The following is a 16,005-nucleotide window of genomic DNA, read 5'->3' on the forward strand; positions in this document are numbered from 1 at the left end:
CCATGGCTAGCCTTCAGCTGGTATCTGAGCTAAAGCTAGTTTAAAGCTTGCACAGATATCTCTAGTTTGTCACACAGTTTGCAGTATAGACATGCCCTAAGGCCTCTTCCAGGAAATATTTACATGTTTAATTTTACTACTGTAAGGGGTTCCCCTGAAATCAGTGCCACTATTTGTAACAGTAAAGATCAGCTCATATGTAGAGTTGTTCAAGCTTGAACAACATGGGTTTAAGGTTTGTTTGCCATTCTCAGGACAAGGCTAGAGTGGCCCAATGACATTGTCAAGATTACATCCAACAGACCTGATGAACATGTTATTAAAAGTGTAATGTTTCCCAACTATCACAGTATATACCAAAAACCATACTTGTCTTCCTCATAAAGGCTTTCTGTGTTAATTAGTTAAAATTTATAAAAAATATTTTTTTAAATGTCTAAAAAATATTTGTAAACTGGCTTATTAGCCTAAAACAAATGTGGCTTTTTGTTGACCTAACAAATTATTTTCCCAAAGTGCTGTCTAAATATACATCTTACTTTGGAAGCTGTTTATTATTAATTTGTCTGGATATCTTCATTCATAATGTTTTACATTTCTTAATCAGATGAATTGCACAGTTGGACTTGCAGAGTGGTAAAAAAGACTGGTGTTGGAGAAGCAGACTTTCTGACTCTTGATGCAGAGAATAAATCAGCAAGGAAAGTAAATTATGATATTATCTCTGTAGCCATCATCATAGTGGTGCTCAAGTTACTGCTTTTACTAAATGATCAATATGAATGGTAAGTCTTATAGACTATTGACAGTTTGTCATAGGAGATCAGATTTTCTAATGTTGCAGTCCAGAGCTATTAAAAACCATTTTTATAGTGAGTGAAGACGCAAATAATGTAAGCCAATTTAAATAATGAGAAATGGACAAACACCTAGCTGGGGTCATCTGACCCCAGCACTCTTGCCTGCCCAGGGCAGGGGGTCAGACTTAATGATCTACTGAGGTCCTTTCTGACCCTAAAAATCTATGAAATCTATTCAATCTATGAAATTGTATTTTTGACATAACTCATCTATGAAACAATCTATATAGTATGACACTATTACTTTAGTTAATTAATCATGAATTCTTGAACTGTAAGAAATAGTTTACATATGAAAAATGGCTCTAAATTGACTACTGAGTGTAAACCTAATTACAAATTCTAAATTAAAGTATAATTCTTGATGTCTATAGTTTTATTTGAAATATATATTTAATGTTTCAAAAATGGATGCATGGGTCCAGAAAAAGTCCATCTGATAAAAGTATATCTTTTCAGGGTACTTTCAAACTTTGCTGAAGAAAGAAACAAAAAGAATAAAGAAGGTACATAAATATTTCAGTGGAAACAGTCTAATATAATTTTGTAAATGAAATAACTTTGTAATTCAGCTATGTAGAATTTTGGCATTACTGACCCTCAGACTGTGTTCTTTGGCATTCATTACTCATTTGCGATGTGCCAATTACTCCTTTTGGGAAAATATAACTATAACTAGAGTTTGTTTTCATACAGTTGTTGCTGTATTTGATTATGTAATTGCCATTCTTGGATATATTTAGTTAATTGTGTGTACAAATGTGGTGTTTTTGCTAATTGCCTTTCATTTTTTCTGTACTCATTTTTGCTCAGGTTGATATGCCTTTTTCTTTGTAATGTGACCCTTTATGTGCATTAAAGATCCATTTTATTTTCTGCGGCTGCTGAGTAAAGGGGTACCCTAGCATAGACTACAGCCAGTTATTACTTTTTAAGCATCTTGTGTATGCCAAATATAAGCTGTTTGAAGTAATTTTAGTTAAAATGTGTTAGTGAGTAACATGACTTCAAACACAACCCATTTTCTGAGTCTAGATAAAAGCGTGTGAAAGTCGGAGAGAATATAAATGTAACTGAAATAGGAGAAAAAGTTTGCCACTGTACAGTCAAAGGTAAGAAATCAGGTTAGAAAAGTGTTCAGGAAGGCTTGCAAAGGTCATACCCACATCTTGCTAAGGAGGATTAGCATGGCAGAGTGATTTTTTAATTTTAATTTGTTTTACATTCTAGATAAGCACACAAGGGCCTAATGAACGAAAAAGCAAAAAGAGAGATTGTGTCAGTTTGTGAGCATAATGTCTGAAGCATGTGGACAGAGTTTTGACAGTATTTGGAAGACTTTTACATTGTTCACTTAAAATTAACACTGTATTTTATTGTCAGCAGTACACAAATGTCTCTGCAGTGCTTGGATAGTAATTACCATATTTGTTTCACATTTCTCTTGAAATGTTGAAATGCATGTTATTCCAAGAATGGAAACAGCACAACTGCTTGCTAGCATGTATGTCACAATGTTGTTGCTCGACTATTAACAGGTTGCACTGCCTTTAGAAGTTGCTGGTTCATTCTTTTAGTACTTATTGTAGATCTTATTCCAAATGTCCCTTCATTCCAAACACTACAAAGGATATCTACATTGTTCTGTCTCTGTTCTAACCTTTTACATGAACAAAGGAAAGGAGATGATTGTGCCTAGGGACTTCTGTGAGGTTTTCTACTGCCATACTGATTAGCACAAAGACCATTAAAACCAGATCTGGCAATTTGGCTGCCTTTTTAGCATAGTGAAAATAATTTTAGTCAATTCTAAGTTTTAAGAGTCTGGGCTAAATAAATTCATTTTAAACTCGTATATAATAGTGAGCTGTGTATACATTTTAAATGTTTCTATTGGAAAAAAAATTAAGATAAATTTTTTGAGGCCTCTTGTAAAATTTTGTAAAATGTTCTTTGCATTACCCTTTTTTGTGTTGTAATCATTTGTTCATAAACTAAATTTTGGGATGTTTCTGTAGGCCGCCTATGGTTTGATTTCAGAAAGTGGTACAAGGTAGTAAAGAAATCTATGGATATAGAGCAAAAGAAATTGGATGAAGAGCGTGCCAGGTATGTTACTCCTCAGTGCCTCCCATTTCCCATTGATCTTAGGCTGGGGTGGGCAAAATGTGGCCTGTGGGCTGAATCTGGCCTGTGTAGGGGCTTTGTCTGCCCCACAGCGGGTCCCCTGGTCCCACCTGGCCCAGGCACCAACTGGCCTTGGCATGTCCTACTGCCCCTGGGCATGCAGCAGGGCTGAGGCGGATCCATGGCTGGACTGCCTTTCTAGGCAGCCCAGGTGGAGGCGGGTCCTGGCTGCTGCCACTGCTGTCCCCAGACCTGTGGTACTGGTGGGGACCTGCTCACGCAACCCCAAACTGGCATGCTCCGTGCCTCCTCTGGAGTCTCCCATCCAGGCTAAGCAACAGTGGTAGCTGCCAGGCTGAAACTGTTGCTTGGCACTGGGGAAAAGCAACTCCTCCCCTTCACTGGTGCCAGGCAGTTCTTGCTGCAGCCACCCAGAGCCTGCACTGCCCTGACCTGCCCTGCATCTCCACCACCATCACCGCTGCACTCTGGGCTGCTCAGTGGGGCGACAGTGACAGGCAGCCTGAGCAGTGGTGATGGTCGCAGAGATGCAGGGCAGCCTGGCACAGTGCAGGCTCCAGGTGGCTGCAGCAAGATATGCCTGGCAACAGTGAGAACGAGGGGCTGCCTTTCCCCTGCACCGAGTAAGTTTCTGACCTGCTGCTGCCACTGCCACTCAGTGTGGATGGCCTAGTCTAGAGGAGACATGGGGTGTGCTGGGGTGGGGCTGCGCGCACGGGTCCCTGCTGGCAACTGCAGGGCTGGGGCCAGCAGCAGCCAGAAAGAGCTGCCATTGCCTGGGCTGCCTAGAAAGTCAGTCCGGCCATGGAGCCGCCCCAGCCCTACTGTGTGCCCAGGGGTGGCAAGAGGAGCCACAGCTGAGCAGCGCCTGGGCCAGGCGAGACCAAGAGACCTGCTGTGGGCTGGACAAAGTCCCTCCATGGGCCGGATTTGGCCTGTGGGCCATACTTTACTAGAAGGAGCCACTGCCACCTGGGCTGCTTAGAAAGGCAATCCAGCTGTGGGACCACCTCATCCCCCCCTGTTTGCCCAGGGGTGGTAGGACATGCTATGGCCTGGTGGTACAGAGCAGGCTGGGGAAGGCTGGGGCTGCACACTGTTGGCGGCGGCGGGGAGATGCCACAGGGTGTGCGGGCTCCGGGTTATTGTGGAATGGGGGCAAATGCTGACCAGGTTTGGGGGGCTCCCATGCCCACCCCACCATACCCACAAACCCTCCCCCACAAACCCCACTACCACACCCTCCCCCACACACAATCACATACCTCACAAGTACTGCACCCACACGCACTGTCCCTTACACACCTCCATAAACTCCATACCCCCTACACATCTCTGAGGGGAGCCCTGCTCACTGCTATGTGCACATACCTGCACACACCCCCAACCTCCCACAAACCCCATACCCACACACACACCCACTCTTCCCCACAAACCCCCATATGCTGCCACCCACATCCATACACACCTACAGCCCCTCACAAGCCCCATACCCACCCAAATCCACCCATACCCCAGACACCCCCTCACCCTCTCCCCTTAAATATACAAGAGTAAGACTTCATTTTGAGCTATTATGCAATCACCTCTATATACACAATGCAAACGCACACAAATCAGGACAAAATATTTTTTAAAATTTAAATGAAATTGTTATTTGAAAATAAAATTAAAATATTTTATTTTAGGTTTTCTGAAAATATTTTTATACCTCTAGCAGGATTCTTAAGAAATTTCTACCCCTTTAAATTGTTTAGATACAATTGTGCTAACCTTTTCACTGTGTATATTTCTTTTACTTGTAGGTGTCTGTGGAAATGTGAAAAGCCGCTATTCTATTCAGCCAAGCAAAAAGCTGTTGCTTTAAAGAGAAGACGTGAGTGAACCTTGGCTCTTTCCCTTACAATAAGAACATGCTTTAATTTTCCGTGTCCCTGGGGGAAAATATCACCAGAACAGTAAAACAGTCTTGACTCTACTTGCCTCTCCTACTACTGTCCCTTCTTCCTTTCATCTCTGAGCTCATTGATTGCACTATGTTCAGTTAGTGTCTGGAGTTCCCCTCCAATCTGGCAGACAACTAAAACTACTTTTTCCAAAGTCTCTAAAGAACTTCCTTTAACCAGGACTCGGAACCTGTGCTCCAATATCACCCTCCTTGACCTACTGCTCTGACAGTCAAACCATGCTCTTTTCTTAAAATCTTATCCTCACTTGCCTTCTACATCTCCATTCCCTCTTAGATCTCCTTTCATCTCACTAATGCTTCTCCCAATATTAGTGAATTTGTTTTCCCATCTTCTTTCTGTTGTGGGTATCCTCTTCTCTTAGGAATGTAGGACTGGAAGGAACTTCCTGAGTCTTTGAGTCAATCCCTTACTATTAGAGGCAGTCATGTTTTACTGGCTGCCAAGCAACGAGAATCACCCTTTTTTTAAGAAAGTAAAATGCACATGCAAATCAAGATTAAACCCAGTAATTTAAAAGCAAGATTTCCTGTTTGCTGTTTTTAAATTTTAATCTGTGTTTTAATTCAGTCAACCTAGACAGAGCTGAAGATGATGCTGAGGTTATGAGAGAGAGGCAGGACAAGAGTCTTGCTCCCAGTGATAAAGGAAGGTGGTAGCTGGGAAAGTGTACAAGATAGCTGAGTAAGAGCTTTGTTTTATACATACTGGCTGTCAGCTCAAGATCAACATTTACAAGAAAGTCAGAGACAAGCAGAGATTTTAGTTTGAATTATACCAGCCTGGCATGGCATAATATTTCAGGACTGGTTTCTAGGCAAAGGGAATGTAATTGATATGGTGCCACAATCCACATGGAAAATTATTAATTAAGCTAGGGAAGATGGAGTTTAGTACAAGAACTGCAAGATGAGTAAGGGCCTGGCTCAAAGGGAGACGACAATGGATTGTGTCAAAAAGGAAAGTACAAGGCTGGATGAAGGTTGCTAGTAGAGTTTCACAAAAAAAAGTCCTGGGACTGACCTTATGTAATCTTTTCATTAATGATGTTGGCACAACATGTAGGTGGATGCTAATGACATTTGCAGGCAGTACAAAGTTAAGAAACATTGTCAGTGCATAGGAGAATAAGGATATCATATAGGAAGATTGGGATGATCCAGAGGGACTGGAAATAATATGACATTTAACAATATGAAGTACAAGGTAACACACTTATCACACTTAGCAATTATTTGTTTCTATATGATGGGAGCTCTTCAGTTAGAAGGGATAGAGGAGAAGGAAGAAGGTAAAGAAGAGAGTAAATAAACCTTTTAGTGTCTGTCTCTATATCATAGAGAGATAAAAGTATAAATTCTATTCCTTTGTAAATCAGCTCCAAATATAATTTTATTGTGTTATGTTGAAAAGATAAATTGCGTATCTGGGGAAAGGTGAACTTACCAAGGGGGACCAGTGGGGAACGGAAGAGGCCCTGTTCCCTCGAGCACTACCCAGAGTAACTAGGAATAATGGCCACAAGTTGATTGAAAGTAGGTTCAGGCTAGACATCAGGGAGCACTACTTCACAGTCAGGGTGGCTAGGATCTGGAACCAATTTCAAGGGAAGTGGTTCTCGCTCCTACCTTGGGGGTCTTCAAAAGGAGGTTAGATAATCACCTTGCCGGGGTCATTTGACCCCAGCATTCTTTCCTGCCACGGCAGGGGGTCGGACTTGTTGATCTGCTCAGGTCCCTTCCAACCCTACCAACTGTGAAACTATGAAGCTTTCTTGTGGCTTAGGCTTTTGTTTCTATTTGTACAGAAATGATACAGAGCTTACAAAGACAGTTTGATGCACTGACAGATTCATCTCAAGTTACTGAAAAGCAAAGCCCTTCGAGTTTCCAGTTAAGCTGGGATGAAGAAAACCCAGATGGAAGTTGTTTTCATGGGCATAGCCTGGAGGGATTTTTGCAAGAAAAATGCAATTTGCATAGACCCATGAACCCTGAATATTGGCTTTGTACAGTCAAACTATGTAACAAAAAGTAGGTATTTGGCTTTTGTTGTGAACTATTATATTGTTACGCAAAACAGTTAAATGTTTATGAAAAATGCTCTCCTACTATATATGTCTATATTTCTCTCTCACACTATACATATATGTGTGTATATAATATGTATATGTGTGTGTGTGTTTATGTATATGTGTGTGTGTGTGCGTGTATAAATACCTATTATTTTAGGTGTTTATTTCAAAATAAAATACCTTATTTTAATATTATACCTTATATGTTTATATTGTATGGGGGGGTGTCCCCCCCCCCCCACTTGAATTGCCCATCAAGAATGACGAAGCAGGCAGGAACGGAGCGTCACACTCCACCACCCTGCGCTGCTGCCGCCTCCCAGAGGGGGCCTGCATGCGGTTGCAGCCGCCACCAGCCCGTGCTGCTGCTGCTCCGCATCCAGCTGCACGCCACTCCCCCCTGCATGTCCCCCCCCCCATCCCGGCGCGCCGCATCCAGCCGCACTCCACCACCCCTCCCCTCTCCACATCCAATCATCTGTCTGTGTGGAGCACTCTGATTGTTTCAGTAAGCATTGTGATTGGCTGCTGAGACAGCCAGTCAGAGTGCTCCAAGAGCATTACAGACTGACAGACAGACTAAGCCCATATATATATATATGGTATTTTATTTCTATAAAATGAAATATGTAAGGCATAAGATAGGTACACAGCTGTGCATTAGCCAGTGATATAATTATGTGTTATGGTCTCTGTGCTTGTGTGTGTGAAGATTGCTCTAGGGGTTTGAAGAGATTTATTATAGGATACAAAGTGACTGAGTTTCCCAAAAGGTTAAAAAAGCTGATGGAACTAAATCATCATCCTGAACTGCATGGTAAAATAAGAGGTTAAGAAGAAATGCGCCCTCTTTTCCTTAATGCCACAGATTAAGCCGTCATACAGTCATTCCCAAGAGAATAGAAGGAGTTACCAAAATGTTTGGAAAAATGTTTAATTTAGAACAAACTGTATCCCTAATGCAGAGAGTTTCAGTTGTCCTGACCTTAATCAAACAATCATGTCGATTTTAGTCACTTGCATTCAGCTTTATAAGCAATGAATATTTCCTACAGGTATTTCAGAAAAAACTGTGTGGACTGGGGGAGAGATTGATTTAACAAATAAAAACGGCCATTTTATCTAAAGCATATTTTCCCAAATCCTGATTTTGGTCACAAGTGAAATTGAATTTGACATCTTACTTTCCATTGGAATATAATCCAAAACAGCCACACAACTTGTTGAGATAATTATTTCTTTCAAGAATGAAGTACTTTAAATAGTAAAGGAAATTATAGTTTGTGTGTAAGATAACTTGGCAAAGCTGTTTATGAATGTTTTGGTGTCTGCCTACATTTTGCTGCTAATGTTTCAGTAGAACCATAGAAAATTACAGTTGGAAGGGACTTCAGAAGGTCATCTAGTCCAACCCCCTGCTCAAAGCAGGACCACCCCCAACTGTATCATCCCAACCAAGTCTTTGTCCAGCCAGGCCTAAAAACCTCCAAGGATGGAGATTCCACCACTTCTGTAGGTAACCTGTTCTAGTGCTTCACCACCTTCCTAGTGAGAGAGTTCTTCCTAATATCCACCCTAAACCTCCCTTTCTGCAACTTGAGACCATTGCTTCTTGTTCTGTCATTTGTCACCACTGAGAACGGTCTAGCTCCTTCGTCTTTGGAACCACCCTTCAGACAGTTGAAGGCTGCTATTAAATTCCCCCTCACTCTTCTCTTCTGCTGACTAAATAAGCCCAGTTTTCTCTGCCTCTCCTCAGAAGTCATGTCCCCCCACCCCCTAACCATTTTCGTTGCCCTCTGATGGATTCTCTCTAACTTGTCCACATCCTTTCTGTAGTGGGGGCACCAAAACTGGACACAGTACTCCAGATGTGGCCTCACCATTGATGAAAAGAGCAGAATAATCACTTCCCTTGATCTGCTGGCAATGCACCTACCAATGCAGCCCAGTATGCTGTTAGTTTTCTTGGGATCAAGGGCACACTGTTGACTCATATCCAGTTTATCGTACATTGTAACCCCAGATCCTTTTCTGCAGAGCTGCTGCTTAGCCAGTTGGTTCCAAGCCTGTACTGGTGCATGGGATTGTTCTGTCCTAAGTGCAGGAAGGTTTGTTCCTGTGCCCTTAGTAAAGTTTCTTTAAAATACAACAAGTTCTCCTGGACTCCTTTCTCTGTCAGACTGGCCTTCCAGGGGATCCTGCCCATCAGTTTCCTGAGTGAGTCAAAGTTTGCTTTTCTGAAGTCCAGGGTCAATACTCTGCTGCTCTCCTTTCTTCCTTTTGTCAGGATCCTGAACTTGATCATTTTGTGGTCACTGTTGCCCAAGCTGCCATCCCAGCAGATGTTAGGGTGATTGAAGTCCCCTATGAGAACCTGGGCCTGTGGTCAGGAAACTTCTGCTAGTTGTCTAAAGAAAGCCTCATCTACCTCAATCTCCTGGTTGGGTGGTCTGTAGCAGACACCAACCATGACATCCCCATTGTTGCTCTCCCCTCTAGCCTTAACCCAGAGACTTTCAACAGTCCTATCTCCAGTTTCATACTCAAGCTCTAAGCAATCATACAGCTCTTTTACATACAGCGCAACTCCTCGTCCTCTTCTCCCCTGCCTGTCCTTCCTGAACAGTTTGTACCCATCTGTGACAGTGCTCCCGTCATGCGAGATCCCACCAAGTCTCTGTCATTCCAATCACATCATAGTTCTTTGACTGTACGAGTAGTTTCACTCTTGCTTAGAGATAGCCTATACATCTTACTGAAACTAGTTGGGACTCTGTATAGGTGTAGGACTCTATCACTGTCAATATATTTGAATGCTGGATAGGCTACATTTCTCAAAGTACAGAAGACCTAAGAACAGAATATATGAATTCAGTAGTATTTGCACCTTGGGATAGGAACTGGAACTTACATCTGAAGTCATGTTTCTCTCTTACTGTAAAACTCTTCATTCTGTAAACAGGGTGAGTGACTTGGTGGATGTAAGTCAGCTTACTGTGCTATCCCTGAGTTATATACTGTGAAAAGCCAGCCACATTTGTATTTGGCCAGTGAATTTGGGTGGCAGTAGAGAAGGGAAACAGACATTAAAGACCAGTTTGAAATCACAGTTCTGGGCTTCTGCTGTTTTATTAGTTGGAAGTAAAGTTGAGATATAGCTGAATTAAACTGACTTCTACTTCATGCCTATATACCTTTATACTGAAGTAAACTTTTATTTCTTTTAATGCTATCACACTAATAGTATGATTACTATTAATCTAGTATTAATAGCCTTACACTAATCATCCTTTGTTTTGTAAAATCAATTGAATTTAGTATTCTATTTGAAAATTACTCTGTCTAAAGTGTGTACAGACTGCTGTCTTGCATATTTGTAAATCTTTTCATGCTGCATTTTTGCAAATTCTCTGTAACTGGAATAGGTTGGAATAAAGTAAACATAGTATTATATTACAAGAGGTTTTATTGTGTATAAGTACATTCCTTTGTATGACTGGATTCGTACAACCTAGCTTGCTGCATATGAAAGTATATGCCTAAATATAAACTTTAAATGGAGAGGTTTTTCACACTAACCTATGTGAAAATAAGCGACTCACATAGCCATTAAGCACACTTTTTTACATCTTTATGAAAGCTCTATCTCCAGTTCATATTAAATAAGTGATTTTGTAGCTTCAATTCAACTTTGTTTCAGTCTGAAACTAAATTACAGTAAAATACTGTATTTTGATTTTTTTCCCAGCACATTTTGAGAATAGGACTCTTCAAAAGGACTGGATTGTGCTTGCAAGAGCAAACCATATAGGCTGCTTACAGATGTCAAAAAACCCACAAAAATGTCACTTTAAACTTCTTGTGCTCCCACGCTGAGCCCAGCACATCCCCAGAAGAGGCATCACATTAGTTGGACCCAGCTCGCCCAACATCTATAGATCAGGTGCTTTAGTGGGGCTTTTTTGGCACTTTTATCTAATAGCTGATTGACTCAGCGTTAGAGAAAATCATCAAAAAACTCCGCTGAAGAACCTGATCTGTACAGATGCTGCAGAGCCAGGTCAAACTAAGGCACTGCTTCTTCCGGTAAAGCGCATTTTCCCCCGCTTTTTTTTAATGTACCTGAAGTCTCTTCCTTTGGGCTCTTTTGATGTGTGTAAATGTAATGTTGCAACCTCCTGTTTTCCTGTGCACATATTTAATTTAATTATCACTGCTGTCTTATCTAACCCTTAATATTTTGCATATCTCTTACAGATATTTTCATTTATGAACTATGAGTTATAAAAGATAGTGTACCACTATGTTATCTAATCCTGTTTTAAAGTATTAGTACTTAAATACATGCAGATTTGTCATCTATACTGTAACATGCTATTGGAAAAATTGACTCTACAAAGAAAATGTTATTCAAATTTACTTTATAGTGTAAAGTAGTAGCCTAAGGCCAGTGGAGTAGAGAGGACTTAACTTTTTTTGAAACTGCAACACCTAACCTAGCAACATGTGGCTTCCCACAAACCTCCATATATCCACCACTAACAAGAATTGCATTAATTGAATGTTTCTGCTAAATATATATGGCAATGTATTATTAACTCTGTTGCCATGTAGTTGCCGCAACTCAGAATTAAAACAGACATGATGAATAACTGCAGATCACACCCCTTTGGAGCTGTCTGCAGATTATGAAAAATATTTCTATTTTCTCCATTCTACTCAGCTTTTAAATTTTTTCTTCCTCCTTAAGTGCAAAAATTAAAGGTTTTTTTAGAATTGAAATATCGGATTTGACAGCCAAATTGTGTGTCAGTCTGCAGCTGCAAAATCGTGGAAAATATGAGGTTTAGTTAGGTGTTAGTCTGGGCAGACCTTTTCTTAGCCACAAGTGTATTGTCAGGAAAATCAGTTTCAGGTTGACTAAAACTCTTCATACTTTCAGGTTACAGTCAGTGAATACTCTTTTTTGGCCAAAAAAGTAAAGAAAAATATATGGAAATGTCAGAACGAAGCTTTGGATATTTTTTAAATGTACAGTTTAAAAAATTGGTAGATTCACAAGTGGTAACGTCTTTAAAAAAACAGTGAGGACAAGGTGGTAGTCTTATGGTCCTTCTTGGACCCCAGAACCCATATGTTAGGCATCTTCCCTTGGAGCTAGGGAACAGATTCGGATTCCTTCTCCAGCATGACTCATTGTAGGGATCTGAGCAAAGATTTTGCCTCCCAGAGGAATGTTCTAATCACTGGTCTTGTAGGTGAGGTATGCTTAGTTGGGTCTCTTTCAGTTTCTCTATGTCAAGCGGTTCTACTTTTTAATAAAATATTTCATTGTTCATTTGGTTGGAGTGGAGTGACTTCATTGTTAACATCCTGGACACCAGGCTATAGAATATAATGGGATTCACCATCTCCTACTCCTTCCCTCATTTTGTGAACGGTGCCTGTCTTCTCTTGTGACTCATGGGATAGGTTCCAAACTCAGAGCAAACAACTGGTATTTTGCTTGAGACCCTCCAATATGGCTTCTATAAGAAACTAGAAAGTTTTTAAATTGAAATTGGACAAGGAGAGCAAGCATGATATTGACCACAGCATGTTACTTGCACAGTGTTATTGCCCTTGAACCGATAAAGACTGGGGACCATGGATCTAAACTTTTGCTTTATTAAAAAGGGCCTACAAACTTTTTTTTTTTTCCAGTTCACAAAATTCAAGATGTTGGTTTTGGATCAATCCAAAACAATTTTTTTTTTTTTTTTTTTTATGGTTGACCCTAAAAGGTTGACCTTACTTAACACCACTGAGTGCTTGCTTTGGGGCATGTAGAGTACGCACTGCTACCATTCTTCACTTACGAGACCCTCTACACTCTCTCCATACTCAGTCATCTTTCCCTCAGCCCAAGACATTGGCCTCCATCTCACACAGTTTAAATTTTCAAATAGGTACCTTCATGCTTTCTTCCATGTGGTCTTCTCTCATGCTTGGGGGATATCAGTCAATATCAACAAAACTCCATCATTATCCTTCTTATATTCCTCCTCTGCAGTGATTTCTACATAAAACTTAACAGGTTGCTGCTGTGTTGTAACTGCTGTTTTTCGCGTTATCTGATATTATTATCCCATTGGTTCCTGGTGTTTCTGGGTCTATCTGTCATTTGTTGTATTATACTTCAAATCGCAAGTTCTCAAAAACAGGGACCATTTTTTGTTCAGTTTTTGCAGTGGGTTCCTGCTGCATGACTTGTAATTCTAAGACACTATATTAACGCAAATCATCACCCTACCTAGGACTGCAACTTGTCCTAGTCTTGGTCTACCCCCTTCTTATGAAAGATTATTCCAGTGAGATTCTTTCTCAGGGATGCAGTCATAGAACATAATACTTTTGATGGCACTAATGAAATGTTGGTGTTTTGCTTTAATTTCTATTTTAAATGATTTCTATTATGTATTTGCCAACAAGACAAGCCCGTGATTTAAGATGTACTTATGACACTGTTTTCTTTCTTTCCTTTTTGTTATTTAGGATATGTGGGCATCTGGCACACTATAAAGAAGGAGACTTTTCGAAGAGCTACCAGTTCATCCTAAACCTCTTCTCCTTCCTCCTAAGGGTAGATGTTTCTCTTATCCACGAGGAGGTGTGTTTGATAGAACACAAACTTTTCAATGCAAGACTTCATAAGTCAAAAAAAAAATCCAAGCCCAAGAAAGTGGAAATTCCTAAAGGTCCTGGAAATACAGGCTAAATGAAGAGTGCCCTCAGTTGTACAATACAACCCCCACATCTTTGAGCCTATGTGGGCTACTGTCAGATAGAGAATGATGATTCATGAGCGTCGGGATCAGGTTGCCTGATTGGGGCCAAGGTTTCTCTGTTTATATTATAAAGAACAATTTGAAATTGGAGGTGGAGCTCCAAAACCAGCTGTTTATTTCCAAATGTCATGAGAATGAATTAGAAGTTATGGAAATAGGTTGTGGGAAGTATTCCTTTTACCAAAGACTTTGAAGTTCAAAATAAAGTTTTTTACCTAATGTCTTATGAGAAAGAAAATATTATTTTCTTTGTTTGAGAAAAAAAATAGCTGAAGAATGCAATAGGCAAATGGTTACTTACCAGACTGTAGTATTGGGGAGATCTGGCAGTTAGGCAACTTGGTGCTTCCAAAGTCTGATCTTTTGTAGCAACTTTGGAATACTCTCTGGGTGTCTCTTTATTTCTTCTCTTCTTACCCTCCTTCACACTCCTTGCTGGCTTGAGACACTTATTGGAATCATTATTTTGCATTCTTATCTGTTTACAGCCATCCTGGTTTCTTCAGTGTTGTCCTTTTTAATACCTGGAACAACTCCTGCTTCTTCCTGGTACATCAGGTGGTCAGCTTTTTCCTCACCTTTCTTTTGCAAGGTGTTGACTATCTGCATGGTAACAAAATGTTCATTGGCTGCAGCTGGCCCAGGCTTTCCTTACCAGGCAGCCTGGGCTCTGTGGTTGGTACCAGTTGCCCAGAGTCTGGGTCACCTGCATCTGGGAGGCTGCAAACAGTTACACTGGGCTCTGTGTCAGCGGCTGCATGCGTGCCTCTCGGTGAATGGCAGGGGAGGGGCCTGGGGCAATGCAACCCCAGCCCCCCACCCTGCTGTCTGCCTGGAGGCACATCTGTAGCTGCTGCTACCACAGCCAGTGCCTTGCTCCAGAGCTCTGGGCAGCTGCAGAAGGTGGCTGACAGGCTTCGAACAGCTACACTGGGCTCTGGAGCCCCAGCACCAGCTCCATGGTGGCAGCAACTGTATGCATGCCTCAGGGCACAGGGGCAGTGCAACCCTGGCCCCTCCCCCTCCTCCACCAGCCACCCAGAGGCATGCGTGCTTCCACCACCACCAGCAAGGATTGGGCTTCTGGTGGCTCCCCCATAGTATGCCCCTGGCATTCCAAGTCAAGGCATGGGTCAGAGTTGGGGTGTTCTTGGCACTCCAACCAAAAACATTGCCAACACCTGGCCTAGTGCATATATCTGCCTGTTGCTGAGCGAGCTGCCAAATTTCACTAGTTAGACCAGACAAGATGAAGCACAGTGCTTGCACCATAGCAGGGTGTACTTGAGAAGGCCCTAAGAGGTACACGCAGGTGGCTGGGGACGGAGCACCACCGCACACCATCCTGCACTGCCACGCAGGCGCCACCCACCCAGCTGCACGTGGGGAGCGGGGGAAGCTCACATGCAGCAACTACTGCCACTCCACGTTCGGCCACGTGCCACCCTCCCCTGCCTTCCCCCACTCCACATCTGGCCACCAGGGGTGCACTGATCCAAAAAGGTTGAAAACTCCTGCACCATAGTAAAGGCATCTTGACCTTCATGTGTGTCCTCACCTGCTTCAAACAGAACTGTTGAGTATTCCTGTAAAATGGAATAATTGTCCAATAATATTCCCTGGGATTTCAGCTAAAAAAGAAATCCCAGGACTTCCAGCTCCTACTAGGAGAGATTTTGACAAAACATATTGATCAAGTCCATAGGGCTGGATGCTATGCACCTGAGGGTGCTGAGGGAGTTGGCTGCTGTGATTGCAGAGTCTCTGGCCATTATCTTTGAAAACTTGTGGGGATTGGGAGAGGTTCTAGACAATTGGAAAAGGGCTAATATAGAGCCCATCTTGAAGAAAGGGAAGGAGGAAAATCCAGGGAACTACAAACCAGTCAGTTTAATCTCAGTCCCTAGAAAAACGATGGAGCAGGTCCTCAATCCATTTCTAAGCACTTGGAGGAGAAGAAAGTGATCAGGAACCATCAGGATGGATTCACCAAGGTCAAGTCATGCCTGACTGACTTGATTACCTTCTATGATGCGATAACAGGCTCTGTGGATGTGGGTAAAGCAGTGGACATGATATAGCTTGACTTTAGAAAGGCTTTTGATATTGTCTCCCACAGCATTCCT

At 41.8% G+C, this 16,005-nt stretch overlaps 1 protein-coding gene across 1 annotated transcript in view; it reads left to right on the forward strand.

Annotated features, from left to right (window-relative positions):
- The window catches only part of TAF1B (TATA-box binding protein associated factor, RNA polymerase I subunit B), a 52,134-nt gene extending 38,036 nt beyond the window's left edge, over positions 1-14,098 (forward strand). The window contains exons 10-15 of the mRNA XM_025201851.1: positions 608-785; positions 1,320-1,366; positions 2,879-2,969; positions 4,814-4,884; positions 6,783-7,008; positions 13,587-14,098. Coding sequence (XP_025057636.1) covers positions 608-785; positions 1,320-1,366; positions 2,879-2,969; positions 4,814-4,884; positions 6,783-7,008; positions 13,587-13,809 — 836 coding nt within the window. The 3' untranslated portion in view covers positions 13,810-14,098. The remainder of the gene's footprint in view (positions 1-607; positions 786-1,319; positions 1,367-2,878; positions 2,970-4,813; positions 4,885-6,782; positions 7,009-13,586) is intronic.
- The last annotated feature ends 1,907 nt before the right edge of the window (positions 14,099-16,005 follow it).

Source organism: Alligator sinensis, unplaced genomic scaffold (genome assembly GCF_000455745.1).
Source record: "Alligator sinensis unplaced genomic scaffold, ASM45574v1 scaffold678_1, whole genome shotgun sequence".
In the NCBI taxonomy this organism is placed as follows: domain Eukaryota; kingdom Metazoa; phylum Chordata; order Crocodylia; family Alligatoridae; genus Alligator; species Alligator sinensis.